The sequence below is a fragment of the Geotrypetes seraphini genome, chromosome 1, assembly GCF_902459505.1.
Source record: "Geotrypetes seraphini chromosome 1, aGeoSer1.1, whole genome shotgun sequence".
NCBI classification, from domain to species: domain Eukaryota; kingdom Metazoa; phylum Chordata; class Amphibia; order Gymnophiona; family Dermophiidae; genus Geotrypetes; species Geotrypetes seraphini.
This window is the reverse complement of record NC_047084.1, coordinates 21,825,968-21,845,974: the sequence shown is the minus strand read 5'-3', so window position 1 is coordinate 21,845,974 and position 20,007 is coordinate 21,825,968. Positions and strand designations below refer to the sequence as shown.

At 42.1% G+C, this 20,007-nt stretch overlaps 1 protein-coding gene across 1 annotated transcript in view; it reads right to left on the bottom strand.

The window, feature by feature from the left end:
* LOC117352237 (general transcription factor IIH subunit 2) overlaps window positions 1–20,007 on the bottom strand; it is a 67,451-nt gene that overhangs the window by 18,026 nt on the left and 29,418 nt on the right. The window contains exons 10-12 of the mRNA XM_033928596.1: window positions 15,958–16,045; window positions 9,819–9,926; window positions 1,711–1,774 (exon numbers count right to left, since the gene is read on the bottom strand). Of these exons, the coding sequence (XP_033784487.1) occupies window positions 1,711–1,774; window positions 9,819–9,926; window positions 15,958–16,045 (260 nt within the window). The remainder of the gene's footprint in view (window positions 1–1,710; window positions 1,775–9,818; window positions 9,927–15,957; window positions 16,046–20,007) is intronic.

Sequence of the window (20,007 nt, the reverse complement as noted above, 5' to 3'; positions counted from 1 at the left end):
CTGCCCTGAACGATCCAAAAGGTAGTGCCGAGAACTAAAAATGCCTCTCCAGCACATTGAACCTAAGAAACTTCCTGGGAATATGAAAGTAAGCCTCTTTCAAATCTGTAGGAGTGGTTCCTTCTTCACACCTGTCTTCTTCAAATTAAAAATTAAACAGCCAGCTGTATTTTGAATGTTACATAATCTATTAAAGTTTTGTGATACCTGTTAAGTAAATAATATTATAGTACAATAATCTAAAATACTCAAAATCAAAGATTGTACTAAAAGCCTAAAGGAATTAGTATCAAAATAAGATCTAACTGTTCATAGTTTCCACAAACATAAGAAAGCTTTTGCAGACTATAGCATCTATCTGAGTACCCACTGATAAAATTCTGATCCAAGTAAACCCTGTATTGGTGGCATGGAATATTGCTACATCTTGGGTTTTGGCCAGGTACACCGTGAGAACGGGCTATTGTGATTGATTGGCCAATGGTCTGACCCAGTAAGGCTATTCTTATGTTCTTAATAGGATATGAGGTTCCATTCAATTTCAAAATCCCTTCATTAATCTTATTAGATGGGCTATCAAAAAAGAATTTTGTTTTATTTGAATTAAGTTTCAATTTTTCAATTTAAATTCTGCTATTGCACCACATGCCATCATGTCCTGAGGAGGCCATATGAAAAGTTTGGCGTGAAAAACGAAGTCCTAAGTGCAAAAAAATACACTTTTAAAAAATTTACAGAAATTCAAGATGGCTACTGTGGGTGCCGATTTTGCCTTTAAACAGCCCGGGAAAGACACAAGAAACCCTGAAAAACGGTGATTTTACATTTTTAGAGGTGTGGTGGGGGGTTAGGTCATGCTGGGAAACCACCCAGAAAACCTTTTTTAGGATCCCCCAAAATCACCAGGCATGCAGCCAGCTACTTACTCACTGTCTGTGCTGTAAGGAAAAAAAATGGCAGGCAAGCTGAACACAGCCTGCATGGAGATCTCTAACCTCAGGAAGCTGGAAAACTGGATTTCATGTCTTCTGACTGCCTCAGCTGCCCTGTCACCCCAGTCAGTGACTTTCAAGACCTCCAGATTACTCAAGGAAGGTACACAGTCTGGTCCCAATCCCGGTCGCGCCTCCATGAACAGCGCAGCCTGTGCTCCACCCCTTAGTGGATGAACCCGGGGTAAGCTAGCTCCCGATCCTGGAGCCTCAATCCGACTTTAGGCTGTCCAGGGGGCTTACTTCAGTGGCAGGTATCTCCCCAGATGCATTTTTCCCCAATACACTTAGGGCCTCTTTTACAAAGCTGCGTTAGTGGCTGCCACGTGGCAACAGCCCTGAAACCCTTTAAATCTCTATGGGCTTCGGAGCTGTTGCCGCGCGGCTTTGTAAAAGAGACCCTAAGTTTAAGAAAGAAAACACAAGCAGAAGAGATGAGGTCCTACAATCTTGGCTTGTAGGATTACAAAACTGGATTCCAGGGAGTATACTCCAGGAGGTATTCTCAGTGGGAGGGCAGTTCTTTGTTAAGTTAAGATCCTACAATCAATGGCTTCCCAAGGTGAATAACCCTGCAGTCCAGAATAAAGAGGGATTGTACAAGAACCACTGTTTAATCAAACTTCTCACAGCAGGAGGGTGAAGAACATGACATTTTGTAGGACCTTTCAGCTCTTTTAGGACTAAAGTTCTATTAAATCAAATAATCCCTACTTACGCCATGCTGAATGATGGTTTAGCATCCTGATCAGAAAGAGATGCAACAGTATGTTGTGGAAAGCCTTAGTGAAGGATAAAAATGTTGAATCAGTTAATTGTATACTTATGAAAGTTAATGACATCACAAACATGAAATAGTCCAACATTTGCTATTAGAGCCTTCTCAATATGGGCTCTATTCACCAAAATATTTGCTTACAGACTAGGGCCCATATTCTATAAACAATGCCAAACTTAAGTGGAAAACGCCATTTAAAAACGATTAAAATTGTTTATAAAAAAATATAGGCTCTTACCAGCACCTAGAAAAATGGTGCTTGAATTGTGGCTACAAAGGCACTTTAAGACGACTAATGCCACTGTAGGCATAGCTAACGTCAAAAGTGGCATAAAGCTTCATAAAGCGCCTCGGTAGCCACAATTCACATAAAAGGTACACACCAGAAATATAGGCTTTTAAAACCTTGGCCTACATTTCAGGTAGACCTACCTTTCACGAAGATGTGATTCTAGAAATGGCGCTGTTACATGATTGACAAGTGATCAGCGGCCATTTTCTAGGCAGACAACGGTGCTGTTTATAGAATCAAGCCCTAGGTGTCCACCTAGGGTGGCAGAATTTGGGGGCTATTAACACGGCTCAGGCAGGTGCAAGAGCTTTTCTGTGCTGCCCCCAGCCCCCTACCTCCTCCCAAATTCACCCCAAAGCTTAAAATAAAGAGTGAGTACTGCATAGGCTCTTAAGTATAGGCCTATACTCAAGCACATGCTTGTCCCACACCCCTTTGACGCAGGCTTCCTGTCTGTCTCAATAGCAGACTATGGATTTTTCCTCCAGGAATTTGTCTAAACCTTTTTTAAACTCAACTATGCTAACTGCTGTTATCACATCCTCTGGTAAAGAGTTCCATAGCTTAACTACTCTGAGGGCCAGATTCTCTAAACTCAGACACCATGGTAAAAAAACACTAACAAACCATGGTGGGAGCAAGGAGAAATTAGATTCTTACCTGCCAATTTTTTTTGTTTTAGTCCCTCCAGAGCGGCACAGTTGGATGGGTTTACTCCTTTGCTAGCAGGTGGAGACTGAGAACACACTGACTTTTGGCAGTAGTACAAGTGGGCTGTGCAGTCCCATCTACAATAAATCTGACAAATAGCCAAGCAGGAACTAACGGAAGAACTTAAGAACTGTGAACTATAAACTAACTCCCCACGGAAATGGAGAAGACAAAATAGTTATCCGGATTGGATTGTTAGATACTGACTAGAAAAAAAACCCCTTCAAAGTGTCTCTGTAAGTTGCCGGCTAAGCCAGTTGAACCAAACTACGCTGTTCCTATTACACTCCCCAAAACCAAGAAAAAGTATTGCATAAAAACTGATTGCGAAAAACCGAGCAAAACGACAGGGCGGTTTCTGTTCTGGTTTGGACGGGTTAAAAGAAAGAAAATAAGCAGGTAAGAACCTAATTTCTCCTTCTTTATCGTCCCTCCAGAGCAGCACAGATGGATGGGACGTACCAAAGCAGTCCCATTAAGGGTGGGACCCCCGAAGAGCCGTCACAAGAACATGCTCACTGAACATTGCGTCCTGATGTGTCTGAACGTCCACATAATAGCGAACAAAGGAATGGAGAGAAAACCAAACCGCAGCTTTACAAATATCCACTAGAGGCACAACAGAACTATCAGCGCAAGAGGCTGCCTGACCCCAAGTGGAATGAGCTTTGAGAAAATTCAGAACAAGTTTCTTCTGAAGGTGGTACACTGAAGCGATAGCCTCCTTTATCCAATGTGCAATCGTAGCTTTAGAAGCACGTCCCCCTTATGAGGACCTGCAAGAAGGCCAAAAAGATGATCCGACTTACAATCCTGGGTCTGCTGAACGTAAACACGAAGGATGCTAAAGACATCCAACTTCCGTAATTGCCTCTGCTCCAAAGAGCCCTCCCGACTACCCAAGACCAGAAGGGCAACCAACTGGTTGACATGAAAAGGAGAAATAACCTTAAGAAAGGAAGGAACCGGCCGCAGCACAACCTGCTTCCTAGAGAATTCCAGGAAGGGAGACCTACAAGAATAGACCTGCAGTTCAGAAACACAGCCTTGAGAGTAAGGTCCTTCAATATGCAGGAGCTAGTTCAGCTTTGAGAGACCCCCCAGGACCGCAAGATGGAGTCTCTCCTTAAACAAAGCTTTGATGTGGCTGCTTTGGCTGTTCAGGTAGCAATTTGCAGCAGTCTAATGGCCTGGGCTTGTTTTAAGTGGTCCGAGCATGTCCTTGACTGGGAATTGGCTGACTGTTCCTTAGTGGATCAGGAGGTGGCTAAGATTGAGCTCAACACTTCTTATCTTTCTGATGCCATGTATGATTTGTTGCGGGTGTCTACCAAGTTTGTGGCCCTTGGGGTGGCTACTTGTCGTACCCTGTGGCTTCGTGGTTGGTCGGCAGATGCGGCCTTTAAGTTAAAGCTCAGTAAATTTCCTTTTCGGGGTTCCTTCCTTTTTGGGGAAGAGTTGGATAAGCTTGTTCAGGCCTTGAGTGATTCTAAGGTGCCTCGGGGTGAAGCCAGCCAAGGATGTCTGCGTGAATTTTGTCGATATCGCATGGGTCAGGGTTCGGCCTCTTTCCCTGCCAAAGGATGCTTCTTTCATTGTAAGCAGTACTTTTGAAGAGCCCACTGGGGGGAGGGAGGGGGGTTCATGACTTCACCATATGCCTGCGAGCAATAGCTGAGACTACAGCATCAACCACAGGAGACTTAAAAGTATCCCTATCCCCATCAGGAATGGGATAGAGATGAGCCATGGACTCGCCAGCCACAAAGGCACGTCTGGAGTCTTCCACTGAGGTACACCACATCCCGAATATCCTGATGCATAGGAAAAGAACGGGATGCCGACCAGATCCCCTGAAGCAGAGGATCTACAACCAGAGGGGGGTCCATAGCTTCTTTCTCAAAACTGAAGACACCTGAAGAACAAGCTCCTGCAGCTCTTCTCGATGAAAAATGCGCATGACTGAAGCGTCATCGCCAACCAACGGCTCAGAAACCAAAACGTCTGCATCATCTGCCCCCCCTGAGGGGATCTTGGGGGTCTTCTATGAGGTCCAAGTCCTCATTAGGTGAAACCACGTCAGCATGGAAAAAATCCTCATACCACGAAACCTGCGGATGTTTAGATGGAGGCAGGGGGGGCTGGTCAAGGACAAATGCCAGAGGGACCCCCCAAAGCATTTACACCAAGTTTTAGTCGGCATTAATGGCTGCACCTAAAATTTAGTTATGGGGCAGCCACTACACATATTCTGTAAACCACACCTAACTTTTGTTGGCTAATGCTTCCATGTCAACTCCGGGATAATTTCAGAAAACTAAAACAATGTGTGGTGACAGATGAACTACAACACAACTCCTTAACACATTTGTGCAGTAGCCTGTTACTGCAAACTAAGGGTCATATTCTTTAAACAGCACCTACCCTACCATCGCCTAAATTAATCATTTTAACTGATGTTAATCAGCGCAGTAATTGACCATACCATTTAAAACCGTTAAAAAGTTATTATAAAATGTAGGTGTCTACAAAAATGAATGCCATAAACACGTCTATAGAGGTGCCTAACGGTGCCTAAGGTCAAAGTAAGCATGGTTTGCACCAGAAATGACCTTGGGTGCCACGAGGAGCCTCTGTAGATGCAATTCTTGTCACAACATAGGTACCGGTAATGTATGCCTGCAAAACCCTGGGGGTACATTACCAGTGCCTATGTTAGACATAATTCGCAATTCTCTTAACAGCACCTACAGGATGCTAGGAATTATTAAAAAAGGGATGGTTTACAAGACTGAGAAAGTTATAATGCCACTCTATGATGTGACCTCACCTGGAGTATTGCATTCAATTCTGGTCTCATCTCAAGAAAGATATAGCAGCACTAGAAAAAGTTCAAAGAAGAGCGACCAAGATGATAAAGGGGATGGAACTCCTCTCGTATGAGGAAAGTCTAAAAAGGTTAGGGCTCTTCAGCTTGGAAAAGAGACAGCTGAGGGGAAGATGTGATTGAAGTCTACAAAATCCTGAGTGGAGTAGAACAGGTACAAGTGGATCAATTTTTCACTCCGTCAAAAATTACAAAGACTAGGGGACACTCAAAGTTACAGGGAGGAGGAAATATTTTTTCACTCAGAGAATAGTTAAACTCTGGAACACATTGCCAGAGGTTGTGATAAGAGCATATAGCATAGCTGGTTTTAAGAAAGGTTTGGACAATTTCCTGGAGGAAAAGTCCATAGTCTGTTATTGAGAAAGACATGAGACAAGCCACTGCTTGCCCTGGATTGGAAACATGGAATGTTGCTACTCCTTGGGTTTTGGCCAGGTATTACGGACCTGGATTGGCCATCATGAGAACGGGCTACTGATCTTGATGGACCATTGGTCTGACCCAGTAAGGCTATTCTTATAAAACTTAAATGCTGGTCTATAAAATCAAACTTTCGCGTCTCCCGATAAACTTATCATTCCTTCTTGCCCTTCCCAGACTCTTAGATCAGCTGATCAGAATCTACTGACCATACCTTCCATCAAAGAATTCTATTACACAAGGAAAACTAACTTCTCTGTCGTAGCTCCTACTCTATGGAACACCATGCCACCTCAACTCTGCCTTGAAAATTCACTTTACAAATTTAGGATTAAACTAAAAACATCCCTTCTTGACAAGAGAAGAAGGGTCTGCACACCCTTGACTGATTATGTAGCAGATGACTAGTAGAAGTGGAAGGAGCAGGAATACTCTGGGTGCTGATGGTAGGCCAAAGGGTAGCACCCGGTCTGAAGATGCTGTGTTCCAATCTGGAAGTAGAGGTATGTTTTCCGCATGTAGTCTTCCTTGATATCCAGAGAAATAAGCCAGTTACTCTCCTCTAATTGGAGATAGAAAGCATCTAGGAACAGTATGTTAAACTTTTGTTGAATGAAAACTTGATTAGGGCTTGGAGGTTGAGGAATGGGCACAGTCCTCCAATCTTCTTTGTGTGCAAAAATACTTGGAGTAGAACCCCTGGCCACTCTGCTGTGGAGGTATTGGTTGATGAAAATCAGTTGCAGAAAGTCTGGGAGTTCTTGTTGAAGAAGGGAGGTCTGCTGAGAAATGAAAAAGAATCTTCTTAGTATTTTGCAAAGATAAAGCATAGCTTTCGTTGGAGACCTGGATGGCCTAGTTGTTGTTGGTGATTACTGGCCAACAATGTTAATAATGAAATAGACGATCCCTGACAGGAAGAGCATTAGGGTGGAATGGCAACTGTGGCCAGATTCTGGATAAGGAAGGAATAGAAACATTGGTAGTTCAGTGGAAATTTGAATGCTAGAGTTAACACTTTTGTCAACCAGAATTTCAAGTAGAGAAACAGATAAATTGTGTAAGAGTGGAGAAGTTCAGGCAGGACAACTAAATACTGTGCAATAGTTTGTACGCTGAGTCCAGGCCAAAAAACAGTGCTCTATGTAGAAGGTGAGTTAGCCTATGCAGAAATCACAGGTATTGTGTGCTTGGAGGGCACTGTTACTGGTTGTGCTCCTGGAGGGGTAGAGTTATTTATTTATGGAATTATTAATTTTTGTATTACTTTATTTTCATTCTTTTATTATTTTTTTTTATGGGAAGAGTACAGAGGTCGAAGATTGGTAGATGACCTCCTACCTGGTTCAATATGAGAATGGAACCCCTTGATAGTGTTGATATCAGAAATTGATAAAGAACTCTCCTTGTTTGAATGGAGTTCTGGCAAGGGTAGTGTTTGAGAACGTTGGCTTCTAGGGCACCTTGGAGTCAGAGCTGTGGAAGACATTAAAGGCACAGTGGAACACTTTTTAAATGATGTAGTTGGCTATTTAGGATCATGAAACTGGGAGGCTGAGGAAGAGGTCTTACAGCATCTATGTCTGGTGATCTGCATGGTTTTTCAATGTGATCATTGAAAAGTTTGTCAACCATGCAAGGAGAATTTGCAAGGCAGTACTGAAGAGTGAGTTCCAAGCCTGATAAATGAAGCTACACTTGCCATCTCATTTTGTATGTTGATTGTAAACTGTCTAGATTTTTAAGCGGTACATAAAATTTGAAACAAATAAATTACAAAAGAATAGGTTGATGCTCTGGAAGTGACATCAAAAGTATCAAAGACTGATCTCAACATGAATGTTCTGTTCTCAAGGAGATCATGCTAAGCTTGCAGAAAGTCAGGAAGCTGGTCTACAGGAATAAATTGGTCAAAATGAGACAGGCATTGAACTAAGTGGTTAAAATACAAAGCATAGTTAAAGATGCGGCTAGTAAGCATCGTATTTTGAAATAGCCCACGACCAAACCTGACCCAAGTACGAGTTCCCGTACTTGGAGGTACAATTGCGTATGATCTGGATCTGGACAACCACTTCAAAACAAACAGATTTAATCAAAAAAGGTCGATGTTGCACTTGTTTGCCTGTTAAAGCCAGGACATGACTGCACCCTATATAGGGAATCCAATTTGGATGGAGCCACTGGTACATGTAGGGAAATCTCCCACTTTTTCAAAATGAAGTCCCTTCTAAGGTCATGGATTGGGAGTTTTAAACAGTCTCTTGGGAGCTGCTCAAAGTCAAGTGCATCAAAAAATGCAGCTCTTACTCTGGTTCAGATTCCCATATGCACAAAAAGAGCTTGACCCATTTGCCTTATGAACATGGTAAAGGAAAGGGTCTCTGGAGATGATGTACATCTAGGTGAAGGAGGAGATGTATCCGACAAAAGTTCATAGGCCTCCAATCTAAGGTACCGGTGGTACTGATGATAGCGCCGGGATGGACTCAGTTTCCGTCGGTATTGGTCCAACATCAATGAGGAGGAAGTGCTCAGATGATGAGACCTGGAGTTACTTCAAGGAGACTGAGATTGGTACTAGCCCAGCCCAAGCATAGCTTTAAGAAACCTCACAGTACCACAAGGAGTTGGTGCAGCAGTCGGCTTCAATTGGCCTCAAAGCATTGCTGCTAGCTCCTGTTGAAGCAGCTCCTGCAGTTGATCCTGACTGTTGGTTGCAGTACCGATGGTACAGCGTGTCAAAGCGTTTGTGACCCCAATGTCGAGGCACGTCTCAGAGATGACACTTCCTGTAATGATGGAGAGCGAGACTGCTGTCAACACCATTTGGCATGCATCGACTTACTTGATGCTATAAATGCCAGCGTCATTTAGCAAACACCATTTTCAGTGCTATAGATGCCAGCGTTGATTGGCAAGGTGAGGCACGGGGATCCTTCTTAGCTTGTTTTCTTGATGGTGTCGGTACCGAAGCAGCTGACACCAAATGATGCAACTGCTGTTGTTGATGCAGAGTTGACATTGGGTATTAAGGACATCTGTGATGAATCCTGGGTCCAAAAATTTTCTGTTATATTTGTCGAGCCTTCCTATCACTAATATACCTAAAAAAATGTCTTGTCCACCCCCCCCATTTTACCATGTTGGCTATTTCTTCTTCTATTAGCATCTTTGCTTTCCTGACTACTCAACCCAGATATTTTAGCCTGTCTTCCCTCTTTCTGTGATCTTTTGTAGTTTATGAAAGCTAACCTCTTTTTCCTTACCTTTTCAGCTACTACTTTTAAGAACCAAAGCGGCCTTCTTTTCCTCTTACTTTTACTTACTTTCCTTACAAAATGGTTTGTCACCCTTAAATAGCTCCTTTCAGTTTTGCCCACTTATACAACAAACAACCTATGCTGAATAAGGTAATATTTGCTTCTGTTTCATGAAGATTTACTCCTGGACAATTCACACTTCCAAATTTCAAAGGTCACACTTCCAAATCTCACAAAATGAAGATCACAATTGCAAAACTCCCATTTCTAAGAATTTATCATCTCTGTTTTCAGCAGAAAAAAAAATCAGAAATAACTTGGTTAAAGTCACACAGCGTGTGAGAAGTACTAAAGAGAATTTTCTATTTTTAGTCTAAGGAGAAAAGCTTATTATTATTCTATGGTTGGTACAGGGAAGAATTTCAAATGATCTAATATTCTGAAATATTCCATCTATGATGGTAGCACCTACCCATTCGTATGAGAGAGCACTCTGAGCTTGAACTGGTAGGGGGTGGACTAATGTGGTACATTAGCAGCTCTTTGTAATGGCTTTCATCTAAAATAACATGATATGTCCCTGGAACAGAATAAGAAACAATAAGGATAGTCAATGTATATAATTTAGTATAATTTTTTTTTTTTTTTTAAATAACTGAAGTATGGTGCCTACATCAGTCTTTTGAAACAAAAAGTATTTCTCAGGACAGTACTTCATATGAGACACCACCATAGTTGGTATTGCAAAAAAGAAGCTATCTTTTGAAAACATAACCTCAGAGAGCTGAATACCTTTCTTGAACCTCAGATAGCTGAATATCTTTCTAGAACCTCAGATAGCTGAATACCTTTCTTGAACCTATCGTTGCTAATGTAGTTTTCAGCATACAACTGCACACACATTGAAATCTCAGTGTCACAATAATATCCTTTCTGAATAAGGCCCTTGGCGGGGGGCAGATATCAATGTGGGTTACCATCAAGATGAGTTATTTTACACCAAGTTGTGCTTATAGCACAGGGTCCCATTTTACGCAAATGAGACCCTGTGCTAAAATAGCATAACTTTATGTCTTAATGGGTCATGCATTTGATATACTGTATATACTCGAATATAAACTGAGGTAACCATTTTCCCCCCAAAAGATTAGAAATTTGGGTGATCATGGTGTGACCTCAGTATCCTGCCAGCAGAGACAAACTTGTCCCTCTCTTTACTCCTGTGTAGCATGAGTAGTCTCCAATACTGGGTTCCATTGGAGCTAGGAGGAGAAAGGGTACTGGTGTGGAAAGGGGCGAGTATAGGAGACCAAAGGGCAACTTTCTAGGAGTATGTTAAATGGGCATCCTAAATAAGCCATGCAAGAGTAATAATGATAAGACATCTTCCTTTACACTGTACAGTTTAAGATTCTTCTACATAATCCTGTTTCATATTTGTTTGTTTGTTTTTTTAAAGACTCTTTATGTACTGAAAAAGAGGAGTCTAGAAAGGTTAGTGTTACTAAAATTGGGACCTGAACCCACAAAAGCATATTTCTAGAAGGAAAGTAGTTGAACCTTCAAACTACAGTCCCCATTTAATGGCACGTTAGAAACTTGGGAATCAAAATATATAAATTTTACCCCCTGTGGTCTTCATCATAAAGCACATGGGAACAGGCCTATAGATCTTAATATGTATATTCTAGAGCAGTGGTCTCAAAATTGCGGCCTGCAGGCCACATATGGCCTGCCAAGTACTATATTGAGGCCCTCGGTATGTTTATCATAATCACAAAAATAAAATAAAACAGTTTCTTGATCATATGTCTCTTTAGTTATAAATTACAATATTATTATTAAGACTTAGCCAGTAGGAAAGATTTATAAACTATAAAGAGTTTTACCTCATGTAAAATTGTCATTTCTTTAACAAGACAATAACTATTTTTTTCTGAGGCTCTCCAAGTACCTACAAATCCAAAATGTGGCCCTGCAAAGGGTTTGAGTTTGAGACCACTGTTCTAGAGGAAAGGCGGAAAAGGAGGGATATGATAGAGATATTTAAATAGATAAATAACTGCAGCAAAAATGTTGCAACAATGTTATAAGCCAAGTGGTGGAAATATCCTTTGAAAAACCATTTAAGTAAACTGGAGAAAAAAGCCTCAACTAGTTTTATATGCAGACGGCAACCCAATAGTTTTTTAGCTGTTCTTAATCTGTATCATAGGTAAAAAAAACTCCACTACTTCTCTAAATATAATCTTTCAAAATAGGAAAATATTTCACCACTGTGCACAGGGAACAGGAAAAAGAACCTTCAGGAAGGTTACACTTATCTTCACAGCTGTTGATATAAGCCAGGACCGCGATCCAAAAACGCAACGATCTTCCTACAGTCACATTTTTGGCATTGAAGTGAAGACAAGGAACCGATGTCCAAATCCAACAAGGCACTTGTTTCACCAACGAATGGCTGCTTCAGGGAATTCCTTCCTATTCCGTCCACAATTTGGCTCCACAATGGTGCCTGACTTATAGCTCCTGATATCGTGACATTGTTGCAACATTTTTTGCTGCAGTTATTTATCTATTTAGATTGTTATTGCTAGTATTGTTTCTAGAGAGATATTTAAATAACTAAGAGGCATAAATGCACAAGATGTATCTCTTCTGAATGAATGGAAACTGGAATGAGAGGGCATAGGATGAAGATGAAAGGGAACAGACTCAGAAGTAACTTCAGAATATACTTTTCACAGAAAGGGTGGTGATGTATGGAATGGCTCTCGGTGGAAGTGGTAGAACAAAATGGAAGATAAGGTTTATACCTTCGATAATCTTTTGATAGGCCCTGGAGGATTCCATATGCTAGGTGTTCAATCCCAACCCTTAGTCTGGGTGTTGCAGAAATCTACATCCCTTTAGTGTGAGAATCAGTAAACAACCTCAGTTCAGAACCAAAGCCAAGCCCATACCTACAAATCTAGGACAAGGGGGGTACGGGAAAGAATCCCCATCAACACAAGCAAATCATGAACTGTCTTGCTCTGCAAAATATTAACAAGTGAGAAGCAGGCACAAAGGCAACTCAGAAAAAACATTGAGGAACAATACCGTCCTAACCTACTGTGTGAAGCGAGCACCCCAAGAAAGGTCTTCAGTAATGTGCAAACTCACAGAAACTACCCACAGGATCTGGCAACTGGCTGGAAAATCTTCAAGCCTGTAATGAGAGTAATCGAGGCAGAAAGGAGCAGGCCACTCCAAACAACTGAGTGAATACAGAGAGGGTGGGTCGTATAGAAACCTCTACGGACTAACGGAAAGAAGATTATCGAAGGTATAAACCTAATCTTCCATTCTGTTACGTCCCTTACTGATTTCATACGCTAGGTGACATACCAAAGCCACGGTAGCTATGGAGGGACAGAAGAGCCTGTCCACAAAACCAAGGTCCCGAAAAACATCAGAATGCATCACCACATCCTTTCGGTAAAACCATGAAAAGTATGAAAAGAGGACCAAGTAGCCACCCTGTAAAGTTCATCAGGATGAATCGCATGAGTCTGCCCACAACACAACCACACATCTTGTCAAGAGTGCTGTAAGCAAAATCAGCGGCTGCATGCTACTGGCAATATAAGTTGCGGAAATGGCCCTTTGAATCCATTCAGCGATCGAGAACTGAACGCTGGCCTATCACAGTGAGGCGTAACAGTGAGAAAAAAATGATCATACAGTCCAGAACTCAATTCATCCATTCCAAATAAAGGAGCAAGATCTTCCAGACATCTAATTTGCGGAAGATCTGATCTTTGCACTCTGAACCTGTCGTATGAAATGCAGGCAATCTAACCTCCTGGTTGACTCAGAAAGCAGATATCACCTTTGACAAGAAGGAAGGCACAGTACTGAGGAAAACACTAATACGGAAAAAAGGTTCTCTGCACAAAAGAGCAGAAACTCCAAAATACACTGTGTTGAGACAACGGGGAAAAGAAAAACCGTCGTGAACATCAGGTCCAGAAGAAAGACATCCTATAGTGGTTCAAAGGGAGCCTCATCAAGGCCCTGTAAAACGATTTTAAGAGTCCACAAAGGAAGGCGCAAGGGAGGACATGGATGAAGCATCCCCCTCATACACCTAGTCAGATCTGAAAGAGCAGTAAGCGTACTTGCTCCTCTTGTGCGCTCAAAAACATGCAAAACCTGTAACCTGAACTTTCAGAGAGGCCACTGCCAGACTTCTGACTATACCTTCTCCTGAAGGAAAGCCAGGACTACCTAATTGGGAGCCTAACTGGAGCCTGCTCAGGCACCACCTAAGTCCTAGCACCCCCCTGTGAGAAAAGCCTACCAGGCTTTGGTAGAAGAAGCCAATGTAGATGGTACTTTGAGCGCAAAAGAGTCGAGAGAACTACCTCCAAATATCCACTCATCCTCAATGCTGAGCAATCAAGAGCCATGCCGTAAAACCAAAATGCTGGGGGGGTTCTCCAAAGAAAATGGAACCGGAGCTTCTCATCCCGCTAAAGAAGTATGACAGCCACCCATATACCGTGGGCAGTGAGGCCAATTCAGAGACACCAGGCCAGAATTCGTTGCTGTCCAGCAGATGACCACACCTATCAGAGGCCAAGGGGGGAACATCATACAAGAACTCGTGAGCCAGCCAGAGCCAAACCAATGCATCAGAGTCTAGCTTCCATGCCATTTGTCGCCTTCGAGATCTCTGCCAAAGCCTACAAGACCCTCTGGGGCAAACCCCTGCTCTTGTACAAGCAGATGGAATGGCTCCTGTGAAAGGAACCAGACTCCTGAGACCAGGAAATGTCATGTGAGGAAGATTGCTGGAACACTGGTGACTCTGGCCCCATGGACTGCTGAGAAAGACAGAAGAAGTGCTTCTGCCTAGTGGAACGTCACCAATCATTCTTGCACAAGAGAGCAAGAGAGAGCACTAGAGCTCCCTCACGAGGTACATACTCCACCGCTGTGGCGTTGAAGAATCTTGCACCACTGGTCTTTCTGAAGGGGCTGGACAGTGAGTAGTGCCAGCCAAATTTCTAGAAGCTCCAGACAATAGGTCAACCCATGTTGCACTGGAATGGAAAATCCTCAGACTGCCAGCCGGCCAGAGACCAACTACACCCTCCACCCCCATGGATTCTTTGCCACACGGTCAGGGGCAGGAAAGGCAGCCTGCACCTTGAAACCTGATGGGTTTCTGTCCAGATGCACCCAGCCTGTGCTAGAAACCTGTGACGTGGTCATCGGCCAGCAAACTCCACGGGAAGGGACTCCGGGCACTTCCAGAAGGTGGTACACAGCAGGCTGGCTTCACAGATCCACCAGAGCTTCTCTGTGAAGCTGCAGCCCAGCACCTTAGGACTGCATCCTTTTCTCTGACAGTGGACCACCAGGGAGGGGTCTGAAGGCACTGAAGCCACTGAGAAACGAAGTTTAAGCGAACTTTATGTGAAAAAATAAGAAACAAAAGCAGAGCACCAGCAAAAGACTTCTGCTCGGACTGCTTGCAGAAATTGAAACTGAGGTTGTTTACTGATTCTCACACTAGGGGGAATGCAACATGTGTTCAGAAAAGATGTAATTTCTGCAACACCCAGACTGCTTGTTGGGATTGAACACCTAACTTATGGAATCTGGAAGAGATGTAACAGAAATTGTATTTGAATTCAAGAAAGCTTAGGATAAGTACATTTGATCTCTAAGGGAAAGGAAGGGATAGTAGATAGAATGAACAGGCAAATTATAGGCTATATAGACTACCTGCCTTCATTTTTCTCGGTTTTCTCTATCATCCTAGCGTCTTGCTTAATCCTCTTTCCGGTCAGGACAAACTGTGCCTTGTCCACAGTTTGAATGCATGGCATCTTCAGTTTCTGTAAGACTTTGGGATCCACATGTTCAAACTGCACACAGAAGACTGCCAAACAAGGCCATGAGGAGGAAGGAGGGGTAGTGGAAACCCCCCCAAAAAAAACAGGTATTTCCATGTGGGATCATAATAATGACCAGAAGAAGCCCAGAGAGGTAAAAGACACTGTTGCAGTCAGGGAAATTATTTACCAGGGCTCCACTTCAAACAGCTCTAGCAGAACTTTAGCCCTGACAAGCATAGTAGAACAGCAGCTGGACTGATTCAGTGTAGGATACTGGAGGAAATTTTCCTTTAGCCACTTTTGAGATTTATAACTGATTATGTGCTGGGGCCAACAGTACTTACGATATATAAGAGAGAGTTATCACTTGATTAGACAAAGCCACTTACCTCAAAGTCCTCTCATTACATGTGAACATGGTGGTACTCTTAAAGATAGGATTTAACTCACATAATATATAACTGCAAATTATTATTGGCAGGTTTGCTCTTATTAAGTTGACATGTTTATCTCTATGGTCTGCACTGCACAGATGTTTTTGCTTTGTTTTTCACTATATCACAGTTTGTTTCAAACATCAGCAGAAAACAGGATTCCAGGAAATGTTCAGCCTAATCAGGAGATTCACAGAACAGGGAACCCACAGGATTTTTTTTTCTTAAAATAAGAAAGCCAGTGGGAATTGCCACTATACCTTGAATGTTCTTTTCTTATACATACCTCCAGTCTCTCGCGTGAGCACAGTGCAGACCCGCACTTCAGCAGATAGACCAATTACAGACACTCTGATTTTAACAGCTTTCAGGCACTTCACAAGAAAAGGAATTAAGAAAACAATATACAAAGTTATACAATATTAAAAACATTCCATTTTTCATGTAAAAAGGTAAAATTATGTCATTACCTGTTAATTTTCTTTCCTTTAGTCTCAGCAGATGAATCCAGAGACTAGTGGGATTACATCCATCAACCAGCAAGTGGAGATAGAGAGCACTTGATTTATCCTCGGGTATATCCTAGATGCACAGCCTCCTGGCCAACCAGTATAGGTCTTCTCAAAGCAGTTGAATTAAAACACAAATAAAGCACATAAAAGGCATGAGACAAATGAAACATAAGATACACATACAACTTCATTCCCTCACATGTGCTACCCGTACCATCGATGCTTCAAAATTGAGAATGCCATATCAGCTGAAAGCATGCTGAAACCGTGCCCGAGAGTGACAAAACTCCGCAACAGGGTGGGGCTCTGGATTCATCTGCTGTGACTAAAGGAAAGAAAATTAATAATAAATTTAATAATAATAAATTTATTCTTGTATACCGCTCATCCACAAAGTTCCAGGCAGTTAACATCAATCAGTGAAAGGTACATCAAATTAATAAAAATGAACAAGGTAAGAAATACATAGTTATTTAACAAACTTATCAAACAAATGTTTTTAAAAACTTTCTAAAAACGTTATAAGAATTTGTTTGACAAATAAGCGGGCTTAACCAAGAGTTCTGTTTACCTAGTTGAAAGGCAAATATCCTGTTCAAAAATTTCTTGTAATGACAGTTCTTAACTGAAGGATACATAAACAAACTTATTACGAGTGTTTTTTAATGAGGTATAAAAATTAAATTGAGAGGCTAGATCTCCCGGAGCCAAACCAAAAAGAAATTTTAAAACAAAGACAACCAAATTTAAAAAGAATATGTGCCTCAAAAGGCAATCAATGTAATTGCCGATAAAATGGGCTAATGTGATCATATTTCTTCAAGCCAAAAATTAGGTGCACTGCCGTATTTTGTACTAATCGAATACAGCAGATGAATCCAGAGACTAGTGGGATGTACCAAAGCAGTCCAAACGTAGGGAGGAAAATAAAGAAGCGAACGGGAAATCCCTCGCCCCTAAATCCTGCCCTGCCGCATGCATCCAAGGAGATACTACACTCTAGAGAGTATGTCACCCACGATCATAAAGAGACTACCCTCCCTAGCATATGTGAGCAGGAGCCATCCTCGCCTGAGAGCACCATGCTGCGGAAACCACAGCTACATCGCCCCTCCAAAAGCCATAGGGCTCCCACAGGAGGCAAACTGTCGACCAAAGTCAAGAAAAATGCCAAAGAAAAGAAAACTGGACTTAGGGATATTTGGAGCATTGAGATTGGACAGACAATTTCTGCATCTCAATGGCCAAAATTCTGGTCCTGGAGATTAAGATTAACAAAGTCAGCATCTATGAGTCAAACATGGTTATTTTTATTACATAGAGTGTTATGGACCCCGACGCGCTTGCAAAAGATAGATAATACTAGATCTAATAGATATTGGCATTGTAAAATAGAAGTAGGGACATTGGATCATTTAATTTTTTTTTGTCCCTGTATAAAAGCTTTTTGGAATTTAATTTGGCCCCAAATAAATATATTACTAGAAAATCACGTAGGACTCTCATATGATACCATATTATTCGGTACTGCAATGAGAACACAGAGTCCAATATCAGCAAATAATAATAAATTACTTTTAATATTGACAGGAGTTGCCATGCAGCAAATCACACAAAATTGGAAAGATTTTACCAAACTAAATTATACATTCTGGTGGAACTCGGTATGTCACATTTACAAAATGGAGAAAATTTTGGCTTTACAACAAGGAAATATTAAAAATTTTAAGAAAATATGGGATCCATTGACTAATTATTCTAGAGATCAGATATCTTAACACATTGATAATAGTAATATAGGGTTAGGGTGGGAAATATAGATATTAATATGAAAGAAAAATGGAAAAACAATTAATAGGGGAAAGGGATGAATATCTATGATATGAATTTGTACATACATATATATTTTATTATACATTTTATAATATGTGATTCATGTATTGAAAGAATGAAAATTCTATAAATAAAAAGTTAAAAAAAAAAAAAGAAAAATGCCAAAGGAGAGGCAAGACACCAAAACTGTACCTGGGCCCCAAAGTGACAAGTGCCTTTCCCCAAGCCCCCAAATAGATACAGCGACAACTTCAGACACTGAGACATTGATCCAACTTTTAGCCCATTCCTCTATAAGAATGACCCAGAAGGATTGGAAAGAAAAAACTCTGAGCCAGAGAGAAAGACCTGCAGCTAGCCCGCAACTAGCCTAGCCCCAGCTGTCAGCCGGCCAGGATTACACAAGTACACAAGGATGCCAGTGAAATGGCGCCCCGGCCAAAGTCAACCACCTGGGGCCTGCCGAATAGTGAAGGCAAAGGAATCACTGTTGGAGGTGGTGTCCCTCCTCCGAGAGGAGAAAGACTGACAGTAGCAGCGCCAGCAACTGCAGCCCCCCCCTTTTTGTACTGGGAGGAAAGGGAAGGGCCTTGGCCGATCGCCCTCAGGGCCTCCTACCGCCTACCCCAGCTGCAAGCCAGTGGCTGCGCGCGACTACAGCTGAAGCAGCTTCGGCTCATGTCTCACTGAGGCCTAAGGCCTCAGAACCATGTCTCCACTGAGGCCTAAGGCCCCAGGACCATGTCTCCACTGAGGCCTAAGCCACAGGAATATGTCTCTACCGAGGCCTAAGCCATAGGAATATGACTTATCTTAGGCCCAAGCCACCGGAATCCTTCTCCATTGAGGCCAAAGCCACAGGAACATTTCTCAACTGAGGCCAAAGCCACAGGAATATCTCTTTTCTGATCCAGGAAATTGAAGCCGGTACCTGCCAAGCCTGGCTCGAAATCCACCGTAGAATACAGGAGCTGTGCCCTGTAGTCCAGAAGGCATCATGTCCAGCAGGTTAATGGACCCAGGTGGGCCCAGGTGTTACCCTGAAGAGGGTGAGGTAGGGACACTTAGAGGGTCCAAGTGTACCGCCAAAGCTGGCACCATTCAGCCAGAACACCCCTCTTTCCAAACATCCAGGCCTGGAACCAAAATCCATAAGCAGAAGCCATGAGCAGTGAGAGACACATTATTGCACCTACTGGAGATAGAGTATACTGGTTGGCCAGGAGGCTGTGCATCCAAGATATACCCGAGGATAAATCAAGTGCTCTCTATCTGCACCTGCTGGTTGATGGATGTAATCCCACCAGTCTCTGGATTCATTTGCTGTTGATAACAAGGAAGGGTAAATTAGTTCTTACCTGCTAATTTTCTTTCCTTGAGTTCTTCCAGACCAATCCAGATGTTTGAGTTTATGCTGTCCTTCCAGAAGTGGAAAATGAGAACTACTGAGCCGCAAAGAGATTACTTGAGAATCCTGTACAACCCCTTGGCCAGTTAACATTTATCATAACAAAGCAGAACAGCAAAAGGAATTAAAAGGAAAAAAATATTTGCAAGGAACTAATGAACTGTTTATCTGAAAGCCACTAACCCAAATTTAAAGCTTTCTAGCCTACAAACTTACTAGGAATAACAAACTAGCCAAAATCAAAATCTTTATATTTCAGGAGATAGAAAACAAATTGCTGCTAACAACAACTAGATGGGTTCTGGACTAGTCTGGAAGAATTTAAGAAAAGAAAATTTAACTGGTAAGAAATCATATACCCTTTTCTATTGTCCCACCCGAAAAGTCCAAATGCTTGGGATATACCAAAGCAGTACTCCATGAGAGTAGGTAACTGAAATCCCTGCTAACACATTGGCTTCATGGGCCTTATCACGTCAAGCTTGAACATTCAATCCAAAGTGACAGACGAAAGAATACATAGATTTCTAAGGTGCCGCTTTACAAATTGCACAAGGAGGCACTAAGGAATGTTCCACCTATG